At 70.4% G+C, this 23,297-nt stretch overlaps 4 protein-coding genes across 6 annotated transcripts; 3 read left to right on the top strand and 1 right to left on the bottom strand.

Annotated features, from left to right (window-relative positions):
• Nucleotides 1–91: 91 nt before the first annotated feature.
• AJM1 (apical junction component 1 homolog) lies at nt 92–6,788 on the top strand. 3 transcript variants are annotated; one of them, XM_036307029.1, is made up of 3 exons: nt 92–466; nt 1,876–2,044; nt 2,133–6,788. In XM_036307029.1, the coding sequence occupies exon 3, from the start codon at nt 2,192–2,194 to the stop codon at nt 5,111–5,113; it is 2,922 nt and encodes a 973-aa protein (XP_036162922.1). In that variant the 5' UTR covers nt 92–466; nt 1,876–2,044; nt 2,133–2,191; the 3' UTR covers nt 5,114–6,788. The 3 variants fall into 3 exon arrangements, with proteins under 3 accessions (XP_036162922.1, XP_036162925.1, XP_036162924.1); XM_036307032.1 differs by lacking the exon at nt 92–466 and adding an exon at nt 801–933; XM_036307031.1 differs by lacking the exon at nt 92–466 and having other exon boundaries at nt 946–2,044.
• A 172-nt stretch (nt 6,789–6,960) lies between these two features.
• PHPT1 (phosphohistidine phosphatase 1) lies at nt 6,961–9,062 on the top strand. Its single transcript, XM_036307005.1, has 3 exons — nt 6,961–7,681; nt 8,055–8,179; nt 8,804–9,062. The coding sequence occupies exons 1-3, from the start codon at nt 7,243–7,245 to the stop codon at nt 8,894–8,896; spliced, it is 657 nt and encodes a 218-aa protein (XP_036162898.1). The 5' UTR covers nt 6,961–7,242; the 3' UTR covers nt 8,897–9,062.
• A 1,434-nt stretch (nt 9,063–10,496) lies between these two features.
• MAMDC4 (MAM domain containing 4) lies at nt 10,497–18,456 on the top strand. Its single transcript, XM_036306967.1, has 27 exons — nt 10,497–10,640; nt 11,095–11,202; nt 11,284–11,457; nt 11,534–11,659; nt 12,046–12,176; nt 12,260–12,344; nt 12,506–12,631; nt 12,807–12,944; nt 13,025–13,113; nt 13,196–13,369; nt 13,574–13,658; nt 13,733–13,912; nt 13,993–14,121; nt 14,247–14,378; nt 14,958–15,074; nt 15,197–15,331; nt 15,443–15,576; nt 15,640–15,853; nt 15,951–16,088; nt 16,210–16,328; nt 16,410–16,500; nt 16,656–16,802; nt 16,974–17,108; nt 17,189–17,316; nt 17,408–17,516; nt 17,939–18,108; nt 18,254–18,456. Exons 1-27 carry the CDS (start codon nt 10,595–10,597, stop codon nt 18,293–18,295), a joined length of 3,402 nt encoding a protein of 1,133 aa, XP_036162860.1. The 5' UTR covers nt 10,497–10,594; the 3' UTR covers nt 18,296–18,456.
• A 415-nt stretch (nt 18,457–18,871) lies between these two features.
• Nucleotides 18,872–22,085, bottom strand: EDF1 (endothelial differentiation related factor 1). Its single transcript, XM_036306968.1, has 5 exons — nt 21,921–22,085; nt 20,645–20,696; nt 20,103–20,263; nt 19,721–19,814; nt 18,872–19,298 (listed from the first exon to the last, which is right to left on the bottom strand). Exons 1-5 carry the CDS (start codon nt 21,996–21,998, stop codon nt 19,237–19,239), a joined length of 447 nt encoding a protein of 148 aa, XP_036162861.1. The 5' UTR covers nt 21,999–22,085; the 3' UTR covers nt 18,872–19,236.
• Nucleotides 22,086–23,297: the final 1,212 nt, after the last annotated feature.

The following is a 23,297-nucleotide window of genomic DNA, read 5'->3' as shown; positions in this document are numbered from 1 at the left end:
TGGCCCAGGTACCTGCAGAGTCTGGCGCCTCCGCACGCCAGCAGGCGCCGAGCAGCCCATCTGCTCCTCCTGGGCCGACCCGGGTGTAAATTCCAGGAGTGGTGCTGGGGGTGTCCGGTCCCGGCCAGAGCTCTGCCCCCTTGTCCTGCCGGGCGGGAGCTGGCAGCACCAGCAGGCCCTCTGGTTGGACCCCAGGCCGGCACCTGGAGGTACCGGAGGGCTCGTCCCGCACAGCACAGTGCTGAGCCCGAGGCCACGTGGGTCCCAGGCCCCAGGCGCGGCCCCTTTAAGTGCAACGCCACCGGCCACCAGCGGGGGCAGCACCGAGCCGCCGGCCTCCGCTCGCTGCCTGGAAGCTTCTGCCGGTGCCGGGGACGCGGTGCGGGTGCGGGACGCGCGGAGTGGGGGGCGGTGGGCGGGCTCGGGCCTGCACGACCTGTCGGTTCGGCGGGCAAGCAGCGCTCAGGTAAGAGGTCGGGGCTGCTGCCCACGAGTCGTGTCTGGGGAGAAGGGTTGGGGTGTTCCGCAAGGATGGGGGCCACCCCGCCATCCCTCTCGGCTGCTCGGGGTGGGGGCTGTGGGCCGGGACGTGCCATGGGGGGCTGCCCCCAAGTCATCAGGCCTGGGACCCAGGCGGGGCCACCGCCCCTTCCCCAGGCGGGGGGTGGGGTGGGGTGGGGGCGGGGGCAGTCCTCGCCCCGCAGCGCCAGGCCAGGCTGTCACCTCCCTGGGGCGGAGCCTCGCCCTGTCATCGCCCCCGGTTCCGGCCTGACTTTGAGCTCGGGAGGGTCGGGAGGGGACAGGGGCCCTGCAGCCAGGGGCAGAGCCGGTGGGTGCGCGGCTGGGCTGGGGACCGGCCCTGACGCGGAGGACCAGCCCCGCCGGCCGAGGCCCCTGCAGCCAGGACAGAGGGTCGGACAGAGGGTCGGACAGGTGAGGGCGCAGCATCCCGTCCGCACTCGCCCGGAGCCCAGCCTCGGGCTGTGAGGAGGCGGGGCCCCCTCCGCACCGTCTGGCCCCTCCCAGCCGGTCCGGGCCCTGGCGCCACAGCGGGGCTGGCGGCCCGCGTCTGAACGGGAGCCGGTGCGGAGGGTGGACCCCGGCCCAGCCCGCACTGCGGGGGTGGAACCGCGGGTTTCCATGGAGCCTCCTGAGCCGGCGGGGAGCGTCCTCGCCGGAGGAGGGGTGGAGCCTAACCCACCCACCACGCTGCCTCCTGGCAGCCTCCTGCCCGGGTGCCCCAGGCAGGGGAAGGGGGGCAGCTCACACGCCCCCATGTGGCCCAGCCTGGTTTTCAGGTCGCGGTGCACACGCTGCAAAGCTGGGGTCACTCTCCCCGCCTTGTCCTGAAACCTGCGATCTTGGGGGGTTCCGACCACCCTGAGACGGCTGCGTCAGCAGTGTCTGCAAAGGGGAGCGGGCTGGGGGCCCAGGTGTGCTCTTGGGGGGCATTACTCAGGCCGGGGCCATGCCAAGTGTCAAGGGCGGACAGGCCAGCGTTGCAGCCTAAGGACCATGCCTGGACCTGGTGGGGCCACCCCGGGGCCCAGAGGGGCCTCAGGACTGGGGCCTGGAGCATCCAGCTGTCCCCAGTGAGGCGGCCCTGGCTGCGCGGGGGAGGGGCTCCATGCAGCCTCCTCGCAGGGGAGCAGGAGACGGACTGTGACTGGGCAGAGCTGGCTGGGCCAGGGGAGAGCACTGGTCACCAGGGGCTATGGCGCCAGCAGCAATAAGGTCGTACATTAGGCCCCAGATGAGCTCCGTCCTTCCAGCCATGGGTACCAGGGAACACCCCTGCTCTTCCTGCCGGTCGGGGACCAGGAAGGGGTCTGACCAAGCCTGCATCTAACCACAGCAATGGCATCGCCTTTTCAGCCGACCCACGCGTGTCATCCACTAGAAAGTGGCCAGGAAGATGGGTTAGAACCTGAGCGGCTGAACAGCTGGGCTCCTTCTGCGGGGGCTGCAGGCGGCGGCATGGAGCGAGTGTCCGCGGCCTCAGCCAAGGCCCCACACCAGGGCTGCTCCGCCCCCCGCGCCCCAGGTAAGCCAGTCCGGCGCGGGGGGTGGGGGGGCGTAGAGGGGGCGGGGCCGGGCTGCGGGGGGGCGGCCCTGACCGTGTCTCCCCGCAGGGCCAAAGCCCCACGAGGCCGAATGAGCTGCAGCCGCCAGCCTGGGGACCTCGTTTAAGATGACCCGCACGGACCCGCCGGATCTGCTGGTGTCGACCGTGTACCAGGACATCAAGGTGGCGGCCCCCGGGCCCTCGCCCAGGCGCCCGCCATGTGAGCGCCCCACGGCCCGGCCCGCTGCGCCCGTGCCTTTCAACAAGCGCCACTGCCGCAGCTTCGACTTCCTGGAGGCGCTGGACGGGACGGCCATGGAGGGCCGCCCCGAGCCGCCGCCCCCAGAGCTCCCTGCGCCTCGCTCCCGGCCCCGCGACAGCGAACCCCGGCGCCGCGCCCGCTCCAAGAGCGCGCCCCGCGAGCCTCCGGGCCTGGCGCCCGCGCCCGCCTCGCCGCCAGTGCTGCCGCGCCGAGGCCAAGAGGTCCAACGGGCAGCGCGGGCCGAGGGGTCGCCACGCCGGGAGCCCTCGTACCCCGCGCTGCGCGCGCTCGCCAATGAGCTGCATCCCATCAAGCTGCAGCCGCAGCGGGGCGGCCCTGGCCGCATCGCGCCCCTGTGCGCCGCCCCCGACCGCTATGCGCCGCCGGAGCTTCCAGCCGGGCCTGCCCCCCACGTCCGCTGCCGCCTGGACATCAAACCCGACGAGGCGGTGCTGCAGCACGCCGCCCGGGGGTCGCGGCCCTGCGGGCCCGCCCAGACCGCACCCTGGGCCCGCGCTGCGCCGCCTCTCCACGGCCTCACGGTGCCCGGGCCACACCACGTGGCGCTGTCGCGCACCCCCACGCCCAGCGACTCCTACTGCGTGGACCCCCGGGGGCCGTACTGCGACGGGCTCCTGCCCGGGCCGCGGGACTATGCGGAGCGGCGCAGTCTGCCCTTCCCCGCCCCGCCCGGCCCCTCCCAATTCTTCTACACCGAGGAGCCCGACGGCCACGCCGGCGGCTTTGCGGCCAGCCCGGGCCCCCCCTGTGACAGCTACTTCCCCAGACCCTTCCGGCCCGAGGAGCCCGCGAGGCCCAGCCCACGGCGTGGGGGCAGCTACCTGGCGTGGGAAGCGCGCACCTTCCCGTTCCACGAGCCGCCCTTAGGCTCCTGCTACGGAGATGCCCCCCAAGCCCACATCCCGCCCTGGGGTCCCTGCCATCCGCCCACGGAGACCCAGGCCCAGCCCGCCGCCCGACCCTTTTACACAGAGGACTTGGGCCGGTACCGAGACCGCGACGCCCTGGCTCGGACGTACCCATACCCACGCGGCAGCCCGGCCTGGGGCGACTGGGGCCCGCGGCCTTACCGAACCCTGCAGGTGGCGCCGCCCCCGGCCCCAGGCCCGCTGCTCGCCTCCTGGCACGGGGGCATGGGCACCAGCCCGCCCCGCCTGGCCACCGACAGCCGCCACTACTCGCGCTCCTGGGACAACATCCTGGCGCCCGGGCCGCGCCGCGAGGACCTCCTGGGCCGCGGGCGCAGCTACGAGAACCTGCTGGGAGGGGAGGCCCGGGAGCCACGGGGTACCTCCCCAGGAGGCCGGCGCCCGCCGGTCGTCGTCAACCTGTCCACCTCGCCTCGACGCTACGCTGCGCTGTCGCTGTCGGAGACGTCGCTGTCGGAGAGGGGCCGCGCGGGCGACGGCCCCGGCCGGAGCTGGTATGTCACCCCGGAGATCACCATCACCGACAACGACCTCCGCGCCGCCGAGCGCCCGACCACCAGGGGCTGGGAGCTGCCCGGGGGCCGCCGGCGGCCGCCCCCGCCCGCCGCCCCCGACGGCCCCACCTCCGGTCGCCAGCGCAGCCTCGAACAGCTGGACGAGCTCATCACGGACCTGGTGATCGACTCCCGGCCCCTGGCCGGCCAGGCCTCCCACCCCACGGCCGACGGCCTGGGCCGCCAGCTCCGACGACTGCTGGACTTGCGGCCCGCGGGCTCGGGGGCCCCGGCGACGGCGCCGCGCTCGCCCCCCGCGTCTGCCGGCAGCGCCGAGGAGCCCTCGGGGGCGGGGCAGGCGGCAGACGAGTCCCCCGAGCCCAGCGCGGACGAGGACGACCTGATGACCTGCTCCAACGCGCGCTGCGGGCGCACCGAGACCCTGTTCCACGCCTGCCTCTACTTCAAGTCCTGCCACAGCTGCTACACCTACTACTGCTCGCGCCTGTGCCGCCGCGAGGACTGGGACGCGCACAAGGCGCGCTGTGTGTACGGCCGCGTGGGCAGCGTGTGCCGCCACGTGCTGCAGTTCTGCCGCGACAGCGGCCCGGTGCACCGCGCCTTCTCGCGCATCGCCCGCGTGGGCTTCTTGTCTCGCGGCCGCGGCGTGCTCTTCTTGGGCTTCCCGAGTCCCGGCTCCGCGGACAACTTCCTGCGCTTCGGCCTCGAGGGGCTGCTGCTGTCGCCCACCTACCTGTCCCTGCGCGAGCTGGCCACGCACGCGGCGCCACTGGGCAGCTACGCACGCGAGCTGGCGGCCGCCGGGCGCCTCTACGAGCCGGCCGAGTGCTTCCTGCTCAGCGTGTCGGTGGCCGTGGGCCCCGGCGCCACACCCCCCGGAGCCCCTGCCCGGCCTGCGCCACGGAGCCCGGGGCCCACGGTGCGCAAGTTCGCCAAGGTGGCGCTGGCGGCCGGCAGCCCTTCGCGGCCACCCCCGACGCGGGGGCTGGAGCCCGACATGGAGACGCTGATCCTGACGCCGCCGCCGGGCACGGCTGGCCTGGACCAGGAGGGCGAGGCGGGCCGGCGCGCGCGGGAGGTGGCCTTCATCCACATCCAGCGCGAGCTGCGCCTGCGCGGCGTCTTCCTGCGCCACGAGTTCCCGCGCGTCTACGAGCAGCTCTGCGAGTTCGTGGAGGACAACCGGCGCTTCACGCCCACCACCATCTACCCCACGGACCGGCGGACCGGCCGCCCCTTCATGTGCATGATCATGGCCGCCTCGGAGCCTCGCGCTCTGGACTGGGTGGCCAGCGCCAACCTGCTGGACGACATCATGTGAGGCCGGGCGCCAGGGCCCCACGCAATCCACATAGGCCCCGCCCCGTCTGCCCTCTAGCCCCGCCCAGCCGCAGGCCCCGCCCCGCCCACCCAGGGATGCCCCGAGCCCCGCCCAGCCCACTCAGGACCAGCCTGTCCATTCAGACCCCGCTCCCGCTTCTAGGTCCCGCTGCAGATTCGCCCGGTCCCCGCCTTACTCACCTTGAGCTCCGCCCAGGGCCTACCCCATCGTGTCCTCTACGAGCCCCGCCTTTCCTCCTCCCGTCCAGCTCCCCCTGGTCCAGCTCCCCAGCGGGCCTCCCCAGAGGCCGGTCCTTGCCGCTCGGTGCTTCCCGCTGGGAGGCGGGGTGGACTCGAGGACCGCCCGGCCCTGCCTTCAAGCGGAGGGGTCACTACTGCAGACCCCACCACGCAGATCCCGTCCGACCGTCCCTGTCAGCCGCAGGGCCTCCCTGGAACCTCCCCAATCTCGTACGCCAGGGTCCTGGAGCCCGAGTAGACCAGAGCCTGGTCCCGCCCCATTTAACACGCCCCCCACCCGCCTCCTGTGGTCTGCGGTGCGCGCCGCCCTAGTGGTGCGTTTCCACCGGCCGCAGTCCCGGTGCAGAGGGCGCAGCCAGCCGTCCCCCCCCACACACACACCCCATCCCCCCCCCAGCACGCACGGTCTTTCAGCGCTACCCGCCTGCCTCCCTCGCCACAGTCTGCCCGGCCTGGGCCCCGCAGGAGTGGCCGGGGCAGGCGGCAGTGGAGGGTGCTGGAGGTCTCCCGTCCAGGTGCCAGGCAGCCGGCTAGAGGGGAGGAGGCCCGGCAGGGGAAGCAGGGTGGGGGTGCGGGGGGGGGCGCTGGCCCAGAGCTGAGACCTGGCTGGGCACAAGTCAGGCTGCCGGCCCACACCCACAGGAGGGCCCGGGGCGGGAGCCAGGGCAGAGCAGGCTCACTGCACAGGGAGGCCGGAGACAGGTGCGGGGACGCATGAGCAGGAGGGACGCAGAAGGGCTCCTACCCGCGGGCGCAGGGAGCCTGGAGGACCGGCCTCCAGTTGGGAGCAGAGCGGGGAAAGCCTGGGTGGGAGCAGCTGAGGTCAGGGCAGGGGTCCGCGAGGGGTGCGGACGTCACTGTGCACACGCGCGCGCGCACACACACGTGCACACATGCATATATACACATATATACACACATACATACACACACATACGCGCACACACACACACACACACACACATATATATATATACACACACACACACACATACACATACACACACCCTTCCCGCGTGGCCGTGCCTGGCGTTGCAGCTGGAAACGCGAGGCTAGCGACCCGGGCTCCATGGACCACAAGTGACCAGAAGAGGGGGAAGCCGGGCACCCGCAAGGGCCCTCCTGGAGCCCCCAGAGCCGCACCGGGGCTGCGGCTCAACTGAACTAAATGTGAACGCCCCCTGCTCGCGCCCCTCCCGCCTCCTCCCTTCCTCCCCCCGTGCCGCCTCGCCCCGCGCCTTTGCACCGGCCACGCGCCCTACTGGTCCCACTCGCCTTCGCGCCCCCCCAAATTGGGCCACCGTGCAACCCGCTCCCAGGCCTCCGCCTTCGGCCGGCGGGACAGGAAGAACCCTGGACCGGGATTGTTTCCAGGGGGCGAGCGCTTTTCGAAGTAAAACCACTCGAATGTCACCACTGCTGCCTCTTTATGTTGGAGTGGGCGGGCCGGGGCGGGCGGCGTTTGGACTCGATGGGCGGGCCGGGGCGGGCGGCGTTTGGACTCGATGGGCGGGCGGGGCGGGCGGGGCGGGCGGGCCTCGGACTCCATGGGCGGGAGGCGGGAGGCCCTGGACACGGGGCGGGAAGCTGTCAGAGCCGGCGTGCGTCCCTCTGGCCGCAAGGGCCGCCTAGCCCCCTCCAGAGGGGCCTGGCCCCAGCCCGTGGCCCTGCTAGATAGGCAGTTATCCGCCCCTGGTATTTTTAAATATTTTATTGATTTCAGAGAGGAAGGGAGAGAGAGGTACAGATAGAAGCATCAGCGATCAGCGAGGATCATGGATCGGCTGCCCACTGCACACGTGGAACCGGGGATGGAGCCCGCAACCCGGGCACGTGCCCTGACCGGGACGGAGCCGTGATCTCTGGTTCATGGGTCCACGCTCAGCTCCGCCGGCGGGACCGCCGCTGGTTTTAACCGTCGCCGCCGGGGCTCCGCGTTCCCCTTTAAGCGGGACCCGCGTGGTCCCGGGGCTGCAAGGAGCTGGATGGCGACGGGCCCGTCGGCGCTGCGGGCGGGCGGCCCGATTGGCTGAGGCTGAGGGCCGGGCTGCCGGCCCCGCAGGATTGGCCGCGGCCTCCCAGGGCCCGCCTCCCGCACTGACGCAGCCCCGCGTGCGCAGGGGAAGGGCGGCGGGCCGCAGCGGCGGGCGCGTTCCCGGGAACATGGCGGCGGCGGACCTCGCCCAGATCCCCGATGTGGACATCGACCCCGACGGCGTCTTCAAGTACGTGCTCATCCGCGTCAACGTGGCCCCGGCGGGCGAGAGCAAGGAGATCGTACGCGGCTACAAGTGGGCCGAGTACCACGGTGAGGGCGGGCGGGCGGCGGGGCGGGGCCTCGGTCTCGGGGGCGGGGCCTCGGTCTCGATGGGCGGGGCCTCGGTAGGCGGGACGTCGGGGCGGGGCCTCTATCTCGGTGGGCGGGGCCTCGGTGCCGGAGGGCGGGGCCATCGAGGGGCGAGGCCCAGGGCGTCCTGGGAGGGATCCTGCGCGGGGTCTGGGGTCCGGGGCCGCGGGGTCTGGGGTCCGGGCCGAGGCTGCCGTGGCCGACCCCTCGCTCCTCCTCCCCGCGCCCCTGCCCAGCCTGGGGGGCCCTCTCCCGGGGAGTCAGCTGCTCAGCGCTGGGGCTCAGACCCCTGGTTCCCACGGGCGCAGGCTGAGTGCTGCCTCTCCCGCCCCAGCTGACATCTACGACAAGGTGGCGGGCGAGATGCAGCAGAAAGGCTATGGCTGCGAGTGCCTGGGCGGCGGGCGGATCTCGCACCAGAGCCAGGACAAGAAGATCCACGTGTACGGCTACTCCATGGTGAGGCCCCGCGCGCACCGCACCCGCTGCAGAGCTCACACGGGACCCAGGGTGGGTGGGAGGCCACAGCTGCCCCGCAGTACAGCGGGCTGAGTCCTGTTCCAGCCTCAAGGGACCTGGTTGGGCCCGGCCGGTGTGGTTCAGTGGTTGGGCATCAACCTATGAACCGGGAGGTCACGGTTCGATTCCGGGTGCCCAGAGTGGGGTGAGCAGGAAGCAGCCGATCAATGATTCTCTCTCATCATTCATGTTTCTGTCCCTCCCTCTCCCTTCCTCTCTGAGATCAGTAAGAAAACATATACGTACATATAAAGAGAGGCCTGGTTGGGCTGTCACTGAGGCCTCAGTATCCTGGTGACACCCAGAGGCCCCTCCCTCTCCCCTCACCAGGCCACCGGTGGAAGCGCAGGGACGTTCTCTTGGCGCCTAGAATAGCCTGGGCTTCAGGCGAGAGACCTGTTCTCCGTGGTGGCCACCTTCCCACCGAGGGCTCCCCAGGTGGTTGGGGATGATGGCACTTGGCTCCGCCCTGGGGCCCCTGCGCTGCTCTGGCTCCGGGGTGTCACTGCTACCTGGACCCCCAGAGCCAGGACACAGGCTGTGAGAGATGCCTTCTTTCTTCAGGGGTTCGGCCGTGCCCAGCACTCCATCTCCACCGAGAAGATCAAAGCCAGGTACCCCGACTACGAAGTGACCTGGGCAGACGATGGCTACTGAGGCCACCCGCTCAGAACTCTGCCCTTGAAGCCCTCCTGAGGGGCTGGGCTGCCCCCCTGGCGCGTGCCACCCTGCCCAGGCTTTGGAGATGGACGCCAGCCTGGCCCCAGTTCCGGGTTTACCTCACCCATGGGAATAAAAAGCACTAACCCAGCTGGGCCCCAGATGCTGTGTCTCGACTCCTCTGCTGCTCTGGGCCCTGACTAGAGCGGGTGGGTGGCCGAGCGTCAGGCAGCCCTGGGGCAGGGGCTCCCCTCCCCGCTGCCCCTCGCCCTGCTCCACCCCCGGGGGCCCCAGGGAGTGGCGGTGCACACTCAGCTCTTTGGAGTCTGATAAGCTCCCCCCCAGCTCTGCCCCCCTTTATGGCCTAACTGCTCCTCCTCGTGACTGTCCCCAAGGACATCTGGGATGAGGCCCACCCAGCCCTTGCGAAAGGAGTTGGGGCCTGGCTTGGGAGTGCCCATGCCAGCATGCGGGCAGGGAGGGCACCTGTGGCCACCGTCCCGGCAGCTGACTTCAGCCCTTGTGTGCCCTGCCCACCCAGGTCACACGTGAAAGTGGCGTGTGACTCCTTGTTCCCAGGATCAGGGCCCGGCCCCGGCCCCCAGCCAAGGTGAACAGGCAGAGCGTCCGACATGGCGCTGGGAGCCCCTCTCCCCAAACCCCTCTCCTCTTCCCAGTGCAGAGCTGCTGGGGGTCACCAGGCACAGGGAGGGCAGAGCCAGGCCCACTGAGGCCCAGCTGCCCTTGGATCCCTGAGTGTGGGGGTGCCCGTGGCTGCGGCCCTGTCGTGCGTGCCGTCCGTGAGCTCACGGCAGCCGCCGGGCGGGTGTAGTGCCACCACTTCCACAGGTGAGCAGGCAGCCTCCCAGGTCACAGCGTCCGTTGCAGGCAGAGCTCGGCTCCCCACCCTGTGCTGACAAGTGGGGGGCGGAGGGCATCTACGGTCGGTGCCAAGAGCATCAGGGCCCCTGGGTCCCCAGCCACACTGCTCGGGACAGTTGTCCATGAATAAATGGTTACTGCCCGGTCGGCGCGGCTCAGTGGGTAAGCGTCAGCCTAGGAGCCAGGAGGTCACGGTTCGATTCCTGGTCGGGGCACGTGCCGGGTCGCAGGCTCCATCCCCAGCGGAGCACGCAGGAGGCAGCCGACCCATGATTCCCTCTCATCATGGCTGGTTCTCTGTCTCCCTCTCCCTTCCGCTCTGAAATCAATAAAAATACGTTAAAATAAGTGATTATTTAGGAATGAGTAAGGGAACAGACGCCATAGGCTGAGTGATGGGGATGGAGATGGTCAGGGCCCTGGCTGCTGGCCCTCCTCCCAGGGTTTAGGGGTGCTGGGTGCCTGCTGGTGCCCGGGCCAGCTGACTCACTCACTGCCAGGGTGGGGACAGGCCCGGGAGGAGTGGTCGCAGCCTGTGCTGCCTGGAGCCACCTCCAGTGGGGCCTCCACCAGGCAGGGCTGAGCGGCGGTTGGCGTGACGGGCAGGGCCAGACCTTGGGTCCGGAGTTGCTGGACTAGTGGGAGCTGACGTGGGCCGGGGGCCCCTCTCCTGGACCCTTTTACGACTGGAAGTTTGCCCTCATCGGCGGGGGCGGGGCTGGCCCAGGGGCCCCTCCAGTTAGAGCGGAGTCAGCAGTGGGGTCGAGGGGATAACTGAGCACAGGGCCCCGGTCCGCTTCCCTCGGCCGGGCCATGCCTCTGCCCAGCCGCCTCCTGCCTGCCCTGGTCCTGCTCCTGGGTGAGTTGTCGGGCTCGGCTCCGTAGCAGAGCTGGGTGGGACCCAGAGGGAGCCCTGGGGTCCTGGGATTGCCCCGCTGGGCAGGGGGCGAGACTTGTGCTCTCCCAGGCCAGGCCCCAGGTGAGAGGCCCTGGCGGCAAACCCGTGCCCCTGGACGCCTGGAACCGGAGGGTCTGGGTCACCACTGACACCCCCCCTTGGGGGTGCCCTCCCTCCCGGCTTCCGCTTCCCTCCCCAGGGGCTGCTCCACGTGGGGGGCCCTCGGTCCCGTGCAGCCAGCCTCTCAGGCCAGCTGCGTTCGGCTCGGCCTTGGTGGGGAGCCCCCAGCCACAGACCCAGCCCCCCCTCTGACCTCCTGGCCCGGAACCCAGAGCAGGACAACCCACAGCCTGGACCGCCACAGGCATACAGGATGGGGTCACCCTGCTAGACTCCTGCCTGTCTCTGCTGGCAGCAGGGTCCCCAGGCGGGGCCTGGGTCCCCAACCACTGCCGGGCCCCCCCGGACACCGTGTGCAACTTCGTGTGCGACTGCGGGGACTGCTCCGACGAGACACAGTGTGGTGAGCAGGGCGGCGGGCGGCGGGGCAGGGCTGGCCGGCCCCTGAGGGCCACTCCCCTGACCCCCGCCCCTGCTGTCCCAGGTTACAACGGGGCCTCACCCGCCCGGAGCGCCCCCTTCGCCTGCAGCTTCGAGCAGGACTCCTGTGGCTGGCGAGACATCAGCACCTCAGGCTACCGCTGGCTCCGGGACCGGGCAGCGGCCGCGCTGGGGGGCCCTGGGCCGCGCGCAGACCACACTCTGGGCACTGACCTAGGTGAGCCCTCCCGGGTGGGTGCCCAGGCCTCCCCTTGCTCGGTCCCTGCCCGTCTTCTAACCCCTCTGCTGTCCAGGCTGGTTCGCGGCTGTGGGCACTCATCGCGGGAAAGAGCCGTCCGTGGCCGCCCTGCGCTCCCCCGTCCTGCGTGAGGCGGCCCCCACCTGTGAGCTGAGGCTCTGGTACCAGGCGGCCTCTGCAGGTGTGTGCCCGCCCTGCGGCCGGCGGGGTGCCCAGAGAGGGGAGACAGGACAAGACAGCTGCTGCTGCAGAAAATGGAAGGGCGGCCCCTCGGGCATGGCTCAGGGGTTGAGCATCGACCTATGAACCAGGAGGTCGCACTTCGATTCGGTCAGGGCACAGGCCCAGGCTGCAGGCTTGAGCCCCCGTGCGGGGTGTGCAGGAGGCGGCTGATCATTGAATCTGTCTCCCTCTCCCTCTCCCTTCCTCTCTGAAATCAATAAAAAATATATTTTAAAAAGAGAGAGAGAAGAAAATGGAAGGGCGCCCAGGGAAGGGGCAGGAGTCCAGGGGCACAGCCCGCGGGCTGGGAGGCACAGGGGCTCAGCTGCCCGTACCCCGTGACAGACGTGGCTGAGCTGCGGTTGGAGCTGACACATGGCACGGAGACGCTGGCCTTGTGGCGGAGCTCGGGGCCCTGGGGCGAGGGCTGGCAGGAGCTGGTGGTGGCCCCTGGCCGCGTCCGGGGTGACTTCTGGGTGAGCTGGGGGCAGTTTGAATGGTGGGGGCAGCAGGTGGGTCTGAGCCCTGACTTAGGCCCTAAGGACCCTCTTCTCTTCAGGTGACCTTCTCTGCCACCCGCAATGCCACCCACAGGGGGGCTGTGGCCTTGGATGATGTGACCTTCAGGGGCTGTGGGCTGCCCAGTAAGACCCCCTGCCTGGGCCCACGCCGGGGGGAGGATGTGGGCCAGGGGTAATGGGGCCCCCACCTGGTCACTCCCAGCTCAGAAAGTCTGGGGCCTCTCCCCCAGCTGCCCTGCCCCAGGGTTTGGGGCCTGGTGATGGCTAACTGCCCCCCACCCCAGCCCCCCAGGCCAGCTGCCGGCTGGGGCATCACCGCTGCCAGAACCAGGCCTGCGTGGAGCCCCACCAGGTGTGCGACGGGGAGGACAACTGTGGGGACAGCTCAGACGAGGACACGCCCAGATGCCGTGAGCGGGCTTCCCATTCAGAGGATGCGGGGGGCGGGGGTGGGGTGGACAGGGATGGAGCCGCGTGGCCTGAGGCAGCTGCACCACTGGGGAGGCCCAGGGCAGGGGAGGCCCAGGGCAGAGGAGGCCCAGGGCAGGGGAGGCCCTTCTCAGCGGCCTGAGCCCTTCGCCCTAGACGGCCACATCCCCACCGACTTCGAGATGGGCCTGGGCCTGTGGCACCGCACCGAGGGCTGGACCCGGAACCACAGCGCCAGTGTCCCTGCGCGCCCCGCCTGGCCGCGCCGAGACCACAGCCGGAACAGCGCACAGGGTGAGGCCACTGGGGACCCCCGCCCAGCCCGGCCGCCCAGGCCGCAGGCACCCCGCCCGCCCACACCGCTCTCTCCCCAGGCTATTTTCTGGTGTCCGTGGCCGAGCCCCGCGCCCCTGCCCTGCTCTACAGCCCCGAGCTCCAAGCCTCAGGTCCCCACAACTGCTCGGTGGGTGAGGGGGGGGGGGGGACACGGGCTGCTGACCGGGCGGGGGCTGGAGCGTCTGCCTGACGGTCCTCGTCCCCTCCAGCTCATCCTCTATCACTACCTGCACGGGTCCCAGACCGGCCGCCTCCGGCTGTACCTGCAGGCTCAGGGCCCCCACGCCCCCCGGGACCCCGTCCTGCTGCGCAGCCGCCACGGGGAGCTGGGGGCCGCCTGGGTCCGAGACCGAGTCGACATCCAGAGCGAGCACCGCTTCCGGGTGAGGCAGGCGGGGGGCCTCCAGGCAGTGTGGGTGTGTGGGGGCTGCAGGGAGGGGAGGCAGCGGGCTCTCCGGAGGCCCCTGAAGGCCATGGGGTGGCGGTGGGGGCGGTGGACATAGTGGGGTGGCGGGGAGAGGGCCCCGGGAGCAGGCCCTGGGCAGCACACGGCCGCCGGGTGCCCCCTGAGCCTGCTGTGCCCGCAGATCCTCCTGGCTGGGCAGACAGGTCCTGGGGGTGTCGTGGGCCTGGACGACCTCATCCTTTCTGCCGGCTGCACACCAGTCCCAGGTGAGCCTGCTGAGCCCGCCCCCCACGAGCACAGCCCCCCACGCCCCTGACCCCATCCTGTTCTACCCCCACAGAGGCCTCCCGCTCGCCCTCGGGGCCCTGGGCCCCGGTCCCCAGGCCCCAGCTGGTTGGTCTGCAGCCCCAGGGTCCCTGTGAGCCGGGACACCTCCGCTGTGGGGACCTGTGTGTCCCCCCGGAGCAGCTGTGTGACTTCAGGCCGCAGTGCGAGGGGGGCGAGGACGAGCAGGAGTGCGGTGAGTGGGGGGCGGGGCTCCCTCCGCGGGGGGCCTCCCCGGGTGGCCTGCTCACACCCCCTCACACCCTGCCGTTGCAGGCACCACAGACTTCGAGGCCCCCCCCACCGGGGGCTGGGAGGACGCCAGCGTGGGGCGGCTGCAGTGGGGGCGCCTCCCGGCCGAGGAGAGCAGGGGCCCCGGCACGGATGCCAGCGGGGCTGCAGCTGGTGAGCCGCCCCCCCACCCCCCACCCCGGGCAGCCTGGAGCCTCTGCTCTGCCTCTTCCGCAGGGGGCGGGGGTCCAGAGCTGGGGGTCCCTGGAAGGAGTCGCTCTAAGGCCCTGCTCTCCCAGGGCACTTCCTGTCCCTGCAGAGGGCCTGGGGACAGCGGACAGCAGCGGCCAGGGCCCTCACCCCCCCCCTGGGCCCCTCGGGCCCCCACTGTGAGCTCCACATGGCTTACTTTCTGCAGAGCCACCCCCAAGGTACTGCTCACCTGCCTTCCCTGGGGCCTCTGCCCAGCCCTGAGGGGTGGAGCTGGGAGGTGGGCCCTGCAGGAGGGTGCCCTGCAGGAGGGGGGCGGACAGCTGACCTGGTGCCCCCTCGGGCAGGCTTCCTGGCGCTGCTGGTGGTGGAGGGCGGTGCCAGGGAGCTGGTGTGGGAGGCCCGGAGCAGCAGCAGCGCCTGGAAGGCGGACACAGTCCTCCTGGGGCAGCGCCGCCGGCCTTTCCAGGTGAGGGGGCAGCCACGTGGGGGGGGGCCATGGAGCTGCCTGGACCTAACAGCCCTCCCCCGCGCCCCCATGAAGCTGGAGTTTGTCGGCCTCGTGGACTGGGAGGGCCCTGGCCAGCAGGGCGCCGGGGTGGACAGCGTGACCCTGAAGGACTGCAGCCCCGCTGTGGCCACCAAGAGAGACACAGGTCCCACCCCCATCCCCACTCCTCCACCCAGACCACCTCAGGGACCCCAGAGACCCACCCGAGAGCTCGCCTCCCAGCTTCCCAGGTCTCAGGAGGGATGGAGGGGGGTCCTGGGCGTGGTGCTGATCCCCCCTCCCCTCCCAGAGGTCTCCTGTAACTTTGAGCAGCACACGTGTGGCTGGCACACAGGCCACCTCACCGACGCCCACTGGCACCGGGTGGAGAGCCGTGGGCCTGGGTACGACCACACCACAGGCAAAGGTAGGTGGGAGCACCCAGACTTAGGGGCAGTGCCCAGGCCTGGGAGTGGTTTTGAGGCCTGGGCTGGAGGGCAGCCTCTTGGAGTCCGTGCAGCTCAGCCGTGTCCACTCCCCCGCCTGCAGGCTACTTCATGCTCCTGGACCCCGTGGACCCGCCGGCTCGGGGCCCTGGTGCCCACCTGCTCACCCAGCCCCAGACGCCGGCAGCCCCTCAGCAGTGTCTGTCCTTCTGGTACCACCTCCACGGGCCCCAGATCGGTGAGTGCCCGGCGCCGGGCAGGGCTTAAGGCTCAGGTGGCCCAGGTTCTGGAGGAGCTGGGGCGTTGGCAGGGAGGGCCTGGTCCCCTCTCAGCGCCACTCGCCCCACAGGGACCCTGCGCCTGGTGATGAGGCAGGACGGGAAGGACGTGCACCTGTGGTCAAGGTCCGGCACCCAGGGCAACCGCTGGCACCAGGCCTGGGCCACCCTCCACCACCCGCCGGACGCGGGCGCCCAGTACCAGGTGAGGTCTGCTCCTGGGGCGAGGGACAGGGCAAGGCCTGGCGCTGACACCCTCCGCCCCCAGCTGCTGTTCGAGGGCCTACGGGACGGGTTCCACGGCTCCATGGCGCTGGACGACCTGGCCCTGCGGCCCGGGCCCTGCTGGGCCCCCAAGCACTGCTCCTTCGAGGACTCGGCCTGCGGCTTCTCCACTGGGGACCTCTGGATGCGCCAGGCCCACGCCACGGGCCATGCCGCCTGGGGCCCCCGGGCTGACCACACCACGGAGACAACTCATGGTGCGGCCTGGGATGGGCGGGGGGCAGAGGGTGGGGCCGAGGGCGGGTGGGGTCAGGGAGGGCCGGGCGGCAGGTTGGAGCTGGCATCCTCGCCCAGGGCACTACATGATCGTGGACACGAGCCCACAGGCCCTGCCCCGTGGCCACGCGGCCTCCCTGACCTCGGAGGAGCACCAGCCCCTGGCCCAACCCGCCTGCCTGACCTTTTGGTACCACCTGAGCCTCCGAAACCCAGGTGAGGGCTGCCAGGAGGCGGGTGGTCCGCCCACACCAGCCCCGTGTCAAGCCACCTGGCAGCCACTGCTTCGGGCTGAGGGCATTGCCCCCCTGCTGACCGGGCCGGCGCTTGGGGGCAGGTACCTTGCAGGTCCGCGTGGAGGAGGCAGAGCAGCACCAGGTGCTGAGCATCAGCGAGCGCGGAGGGCTGGCCTGGCGCCTGGGCAGAGTGGCCGTGCAGGCCCAGCAGGCCTGGAGGGTGAGTGCCCAGGGCGGGGCCTTCCCACCCTGAGGGCTGTCCAGGCCAGGCGTGGAGCCGACTCACTCCGTGCCTGCCCAGGTGGTGTTTGAGGCCGTGGCCGCTGGTGTGGAGCACTCCTACATGGCGCTGGACGACCTGCTGCTCCGGGATGGGCCCTGCCCTCGGCCAGGTGGGTGCCCTCGGCCAGGTGGGCGCCCTGCAGCCTGGCCCTGGGACCTGCCATGACGCATGGGTGGGACCAACTCTGTGCCAAGCATCCCCAGCAGCGGTGGTGCCCCAGGGATGGGGGCGGGGCAGCACCACTCACTGCCGGGTCCCTTGCAGCTTCCTGTGACTTTGAGACGGGCCTGTGTGGCTGGAGCCACCTGTCCTGGCCCAGTCTGGGAGGGTACAGCTGGGACTGGAGCAGTGGATCCACACCCTCCCGGTACCCCCAGCCCCCCGTGGACCACACTCTGGGAACTGACGCAGGTGGGTCTGGGTCAGGGAGGGGCCCCAGAGCTACACACACACAAGGGCACCCGCCACACCCCCGCCAGGGCCAGCAGCCCAGCTCAGCCAGGCTCCCTCAGGGTCAGAGGCCTCTGGCCAGGGGTCAGTTCCCATCCTATCACTGGGCCCCCCTTCCTCTCTCGTTCCCAGGCCACTTTGCTGTCTTCGAAACAGGAGTGCTGGGGCCGGGGGGCCGGGCAGCCTGGCTGCACAGCCAGCCCCTACCCCCCACCCAGGCCTCCTGCCTCCGCTTCTGGTATCTCATGGGCTTCCCTGAGCACTTCTGTGAGTCGCTGGCCAGCAGGCGGGGGTGGTGGGGCAGCTGGGCCTGGGGCTGGCCTAAACCACCCTGGCCCTGCTCTCAGACAAAGGCGAGCTGAGGGTGCTCCTGAGCAGTGCCCGGGGCCAGCTGGCCGTGTGGGGCGCGGGCGGGCGCCTGCGGCACCAGTGGCTGGAAGGCCAGGTGGAGGTGGCCAGTGCCGAGGAGTTCCAGGTGAGGCCTGGCGCTCCGAGTGGGGGCTTGGGGAGCTCAGGCGGGGGCTCTGCCTCCGGGAGCACACACGGCCTCTCCTCCTCCTGGTCAGATCGTGTTTGAGGCCACTCTGGGCGGCCAGCCAGCCCTGGGGCCCATTGCCCTGGACGACGTCGAGTACCTGGCTGGGCAGCGCTGCCAGCGGCCTGTGCCCAACCAGGGTAAGCCCTGCCCAGGTCGGCCAGCCCTGGTCTGGGTCTGGGCTCAGCTGCTCAGCAGCTCCCAGCCCCTGTGGCTGCCCGAGAGGCTGGGAGAGCCCCCAGGGCTGGCGCTTCGCTGCCCCCCATCTGCCTCTGTCCCCTCCCCTCCCCGGGCCCCTGACTGTGCCCTGCTCCCAGGCTGAGGCTGGGCCCGGGAGGTGCCAGGCAGACCAGGGACTGCAGCCTCCTCGCTGGGCACTGGTGCTTCACCCCCAAGTGGGTCCAGCCTGGGGCCACGATGCCTGCCTGTCCTCACCTCGAGCAGTGACCCCAGGAACCCGCAGGGGGAGCAGGGCTGGGGTCCCCAGGCACCGTCCTCGGCTTGGGAGTGGGGTGTCAGGGAGGACGCACGTCCCAGGGCTCCTGTGCCCCGCGGCCCACAGGGGACTCGGTGCCGGCCATAGTGCCGGCCACGGTCGGCGGGGCCCTCCTGCTCGTGCTCCTGGTGCTGCTTGGACTCACGGGGTGGCAATGGCTGTGGAAGGGGGGCTGCCCCTCCAGGGACAGGACAGTGGCCGCGACCCCCGGATTTGACAACATCCTCTTCAACGCGGTAGGGCCCCGGGTGGGGCGGGCAGGCGGGTGGGGAGCCGTCGGGTGGGGGAGGGCTGTGCCCGGCAGAACAGAGTAGTGGGGCAGGAACCCCTCGACCCACCCACCTGCCACCCAACCCTCACCAGGCTCCTCCCCCATTCTAGGATCAAGTGACCCTGCCAGCATCGATCACCAACGGCCCCTAGGCCCAGAGGACCCGCTGCTCCCAGGAGCTCCCCACTGTGTCAGCCCTGGCCCCAGATTCGCTGAGTCCCCATCCCTCACCCTGCATCCCGCCCGCCACCCACGTTTGGTTGTAGTCCTCACCCCAACAATAAACACTCCGGCCCGGAGGGCAGCCCCTCTCGCCAGCCAGCCTGTGCACGCTGCTCTGGGGTCCCTGTGCCCCCCGCCCCCGTGCCACTCCTGAGCGGTCCCCAGGCAACACAGCTGCTCCCCAAGGACGTGAGGAAGGGAACGCCATGGTGCTGCCCACACACCATCCCCGTCTGTCCCGCCTGGGCCTGGAAGGGTGACGGCCAGGTGCTGCCCTCTGGCCTGCTCCCCTGGCCTCTGGGCCCACAGGACAATGGGCAAGGGTGTGGCCGGGGACTCGGGCCAGGGGAGGGCGGAGCCTGGTGCCAACAGGCCAGCCAACACCCACTAACTGTCCCAGCCAACACCCACTAGCATTCAGTCCCTCAGGCACCCCCACGCCCTGGGCCTGAGGGAGCAGAGGTGCAGTGGGCGGGGCCCCGTGGGACAGATGCTCACACCAGCAGGAAGGGCAGCGAACGTTTATTAGTTTATTAGCGTCTCTAGCAGCCAGAAGGGCGTCTTCCCTCTGCGGCTGGACTGGCCCCTACCCCGCAGCTCTGTGAGGCCCCTCAGCTCCCCCGGGAGCCACGCCCATGTGCCGACACCTGGGGAGGGTGGTGGGTCTGCGCCTCGCTGAGGACGGGGCAGGGAGGACACACAACAGGAGAAGCGAACACTTTGCAAGGCTTTGTTTACAGCAGGTGGTGGGGTCCCAGGCAGGCTGACACCCGTGTTCCGTGGGGCGCGTGAGGAGGCCACGCTGGCGCTGGGGGTCCAGGGAACCGCCAGACACGATCAGCCGGAACGCACTGACCTCGAGGCTTTGTGCTCATTTCGCCCTGGGCCCCTTCTCGATCGGCTTCCCAATGTCCTTCCCCCGGAGCTTGAGGCCTGAAGGAGCATCGGACACGCTGACCCACAGTCCCCCCGCACTTCAGAGGACAGGGGGGGGGCACCCACTGGCCATGCACACTCACCCCTTCCCCACAGCAGGGAGAGGGAGCGGGAGGCAGCCCCACTACGGCCTGGCCCCTCGACCCAAAGCAGACGCCGTTCACTCCCCAGGACGGCAGCTCTGTGCCTAGGCTCCAGGCTGACACCCAGGGGGCGTGGGCAGGGCAGGGCAGGAGCCAGGAGGACCCCAGAATGGGGGGTGGGGTGGGGGTGGGGCCAGTGGGGAAATGTGCCGGGGAGGACACCACACAGCTCACTCACGAGCTTTCCTAAAGCCGGCTTCCTGCCCCCCAGCCTGACACCCCCGCCCCCTCAGGGGCAGCCCTGACGCCTGGTCACCACGAGCCGAGGACGCTCACCGATGGCTCTCTCGATTTTGCCCAGGACCTGGTTGTTAGGAATGGCCCGTCCGCTCTCGTAGTCCGCGATGACCTGTGGCTTTTCGTTGATTTTCTAAAGAGAAAATGTGTTTTGTACACGTCAGCTTGATAAGAAAACGCTGCAGAACCGGGACACGCGTGGATGGGCCGGGGCACCACCTGCGACAGCAAGGGGCCGAGAGCCTTGGTGGAGCAGCTCCCAGATGCCCGGGGTCACCTGCGAGAGTTCCCCGGGGCCTCACGTGGCTCCCCCAGAGGCCTGCGGGGGCCAGGGCCAGCTCCTCAGGGGGCCAGCGCAGCCTCCTACGTCCCCAGACGGGCAGAGCCCCACCGACCACAGCCTGGAGGGGCCGCCACTCACGGTCGCCAGGTCCTTCTGCGTCAGCCCCTTGCTCTGCCGGCCCTGCTGGATGACCTTGCCCACCTCCAGGGTCACCCGGTCGTGGTGCAGCTCCTCCGTCTCCCGGTCCAGCTTGGCCGTGTTCTTGGTGATCGAGTGCTGCTTGTTCTGACCAGCAGCCCCTGAATGGTGGGAACCGAGAGAGAGAGAGAGAGAGAGAGAGAGAGAGAGAGAGAGAGAGCGCGCGCGCGAGGTGTGTGTGTGTGTTGCACCAACACGAGGGAAAGGCGTTTCAGGACACGAACCAGGCATGATGGCGGGCGCCCAGGTGACATGGGAAGCCAGGCCGTCCCATCATGGCAACTGCACAGGCGCCAGAGCAGATTCCAGAACCTCCTCCCCGCGGTGGGAGTGGACAGCACAGCCTCCTGACCTCTGCCCCCCACAGCTGCTGGGGTGAGGCTTCGGCTGCCAGCGGGCATCCTGACCCCCGGGGCACTGAGCCCATCTGCAGAGATGGCCCGCCACCACACCCCCCTGAGAGCGGACGCATCGGCACCTACATTTCTTGGAAGTCTCCACATCTTCTCCTCGTCTCTGGGCTGCCAAGATGGCCTAGAAAGTCAGGGAATGTTTTTTGGTCAAAATTTAACTGTGGAGCCCTGGCCGGGCAGTTCGGTTGGTTACAGGGTTGTCCTGATGCTCGAAGGTTGTGGGTTCGATCCCCAGTCAGAGCACATACAGGAGCCAACCAATGAAGGCGCAGGTGGGCGGACCCAATCCATGTTTCTCTCTCCCTCTCTAAAATCAATTTTTAAAATGTTAGCTTTCACCCCGGCTGGTTTGCTCAGTTACGGCGTCGGCCCATGAGCTGAGGGTTGTGGGTTCGAGTCTAGCCAAGAGCACGATTGGTGGCGGGCTCGGTCCCTGGCCCCAGCGAGGGAGGCGGCCAGCCGACGTGTCTCCTCCCTCCGGGTCCCTCTCTCTAACCGTCAACGGGAGAAACGCCTGCAGGGCGACGGCCGAACTGCGAGGCCATAGTTTCCTTTGGGGGAAAAAACCGCATTTGGAGACTGGCAGCCAGCGGGGCGGCCAGTGAGTCCGGCCCCGGCCCGGGGACAGCGGGCCAGGCGGGGCGGGGACGGGCTGCCTCCAGCGGCCTCAGGGCTCCTGCGCGCGGCGGCCCGGGAGGCGGGGGGTTTTGGGGTGACGGGGGGGGGGCGGGAGGCCGGTCACTGGCGCCGAGCCCCGCACACCCCTCCCCACCCCGGGTGCGGGTGCCGGCGGGGGACACCGGCAGCATCGGACCGAGAGGACTGGGGAGGCTCCAATCGCGCCCCCTCGCCTCGCCCCCCGTCCCCCCCCAAGGCCCCCCGTCCCGGCCCTGCCCTCGGTCCTCCCGCCGCCGCATCCTCGCCATCCCGTCCACACCAGAGTCCGAGGCCTCCGGACCTTGCCCGGCGTCCACCCCAGGCCCGGACCGCTGGCCCCGACACCCCAGCCTCACGCGCCCGTCCCGACCCGCCGTCCGCCTCATCCCGCTCCTCCACCCCCACCCCCCCACCTCCTTGTCCCCCCAGTCCCGGCCGCCACCCCCCCGCCCCGGCCCCCCCACCTCCCTGTCCCCCCCGCCCCTGCCCCCCCCGCTGTCGCGGACCGTCCTCCAGCCCTGCCGCTGCCTCCGTCCTCACCCGGCGAACCAGGTCCGCCCGGACCGTCCCCGACGGGCCATCTCCCCGGCCCGGCCCCCGCCCCCCCCAGCGCCTGACCGCGGCCCCCGACCCCCGTCAGCCCCGCGTCGGCCGCCCGGTCCGCCGGCCGCTCGGGCCGGAGCCGCACCTGCTTGGACTTGGCCTGCGCGGCCGTGGGGCCCTTCTTGCGCAGCACCGTCACCGTGTCCCAGTCGCTCTCGGCCATGGCGGCTCCGGTCCTGACGGCGGCTCGGCGGCAGCTGCTCGAGACCCAGCGGCGCGACGTCGCCTCTTCGCTAGGCCGCTTCCGGCGCCGTCCGCGGCCCCGCCCCCGCCTCCCATTGGCCGGAATCCCGGGGGGCGGGAACTTCCGGAGGCCCGGGACCAATCTGAGCCCGACTCATCTGAGGACTGCGGGGCGGGGCGCGACGGGGGGGGGTGGTGGTGACGTCAGGGCGCGGGGGGGCCGGAGTGAGCACGAGGGGGGCGCGGAGGGGGCGCGGAGGGGGGGTGCAGAGGGGGCGCGAGGGGGCGGGGAGGGGGGGTGGTGCAGAGGGGGCGGAAGGGGCGGGGAGGGGGCGCGGATGGGGGTGCAGAGGGGGCGGGGAGGGGGCGGAGTGGGGGCGGGGAGGGGCGGGAGGGGGTGCAGAGGGGGCGGGAGTGACCGCAGGGGGCGCGGAGGGGACGGAGGGGGTGCAGAGGGGGCGGAGGGGGGTGCAGAGGGGGCGGGGAGGGGGTGCAGAGGGGGCGGGGAGGGGGTGCAGAGGGGGCGGGAGTGACCGCAGGGGGCGCGGAGGGGACGGAGGGGGTGCAGAGGGGGCGCGGAGGGGCGGGAGGAGGAACGAGGATCCGGGTGCTGTGCGCCAGGCCGGGGTCCTGAGAAGGGGGAGTTTGGAGAGGAGGGGCGCGGGTGGGGGGAAGGGAGCCGGCCCGGGAGGAAGAGGGTGGGGGGCTGTGCGCAGGGAGAGACGGGGGTGCCTGGGAAGGAGGGTGATGAGCGGAGGGAGGTCTCGGCCTCTGGGCCAACGAGGGGGGCTGGCCGCTCCCGGGTGGCACCTTTGGGGATGGGCATGGCTCAGCCCAGCCCGGCCTGGCCCGGTGCCGGAAGGGGTTCGGGAAGGGGTTCGGGTGCGCGCCCACAGACCACAGACGGGCCAGGGAGTGTCCGCGCGCCCGTCCCTCCTGCTGTGGGGCTGGCCAGGCTGCAGGCAGGTGTGTTCCTGGGCTCGTGCTCACGGGACGCGGAGACCAATGTGGGGTAGGACTCTCTTTAAGATAAAAAACCAAACTTAGAAAAGGAGACATTTTTATATATTTTGTATAATGTAGATTCCTTTACAACAATTCTGTAATATCTCACAGTTATGTTTTTTTTAAAATATATTTTATTAACTTTTTACAGAGAAGAATGGAGAGGGATAGAGAGTTAGAAACATGGATGAGAGAGAAACATCGATCAGCTGCCTCCTGCACACCCCCTACTAGGGATGTGCCCGCAACCCAGGTACATGCCCTTGGCCGGAAT

The sequence above is a fragment of the Myotis myotis genome, unplaced genomic scaffold (assembly GCF_014108235.1).
Source record: "Myotis myotis isolate mMyoMyo1 unplaced genomic scaffold, mMyoMyo1.p scaffold_m19_p_44, whole genome shotgun sequence".
Taxonomy (NCBI): Eukaryota; Metazoa; Chordata; class Mammalia; order Chiroptera; family Vespertilionidae; genus Myotis; species Myotis myotis.
The sequence above is the reverse complement of the archived record's forward strand: the minus strand, read 5'-3'. Positions and strand labels throughout refer to the sequence as shown.

What these genes read in the sequence shown, in the direction of transcription:
- PHPT1 (XM_036307005.1), top strand. Translation starts at nt 7,243, where the DNA reads ATGGGTCCACGCTCAGCTCCGCCGGCGGGACCGCCGCTGGTTTTAACC. An exon ending in CAAGTGGGCCGAGTACCACG is followed by an intron (nt 7,682 to 8,054) that starts GTGAGGGCGGGC and finishes CTCCCGCCCCAG; the next exon opens with CTGACATCTACGACAAGGTG. An exon ending in ACGTGTACGGCTACTCCATG is followed by an intron (nt 8,180 to 8,803) that starts GTGAGGCCCCGC and finishes TTCTTTCTTCAG; the next exon opens with GGGTTCGGCCGTGCCCAGCA.
- AJM1 (XM_036307029.1), top strand. Translation starts at nt 2,192, where the DNA reads ATGACCCGCACGGACCCGCCGGATCTGCTGGTGTCGACCGTGTACCAG.
- MAMDC4 (XM_036306967.1), top strand. Translation starts at nt 10,595, where the DNA reads ATGCCTCTGCCCAGCCGCCTCCTGCCTGCCCTGGTCCTGCTCCTGG. An exon ending in TGCCCTGGTCCTGCTCCTGG is followed by an intron (nt 10,641 to 11,094) that starts GTGAGTTGTCGG and finishes CTCTGCTGGCAG; the next exon opens with CAGGGTCCCCAGGCGGGGCC. An exon ending in CCTCCACGGGCCCCAGATCG is followed by an intron (nt 15,332 to 15,442) that starts GTGAGTGCCCGG and finishes CTCGCCCCACAG; the next exon opens with GGACCCTGCGCCTGGTGATG.
- EDF1 (XM_036306968.1), bottom strand. Translation starts at nt 21,998, where the DNA reads ATGGCCGAGAGCGACTGGGACACGGTGACGGTGCTGCGCAAGAAGGGC. An exon ending in TGTGGAGACTTCCAAGAAAT is followed by an intron (nt 20,264 to 20,644) that starts GTAGGTGCCGAT and finishes CCCACCATTCAG; the next exon opens with GGGCTGCTGGTCAGAACAAG. An exon ending in CGCAGAAGGACCTGGCGACC is followed by an intron (nt 19,815 to 20,102) that starts GTGAGTGGCGGC and finishes TTTTCTCTTTAG; the next exon opens with AAAATCAACGAAAAGCCACA.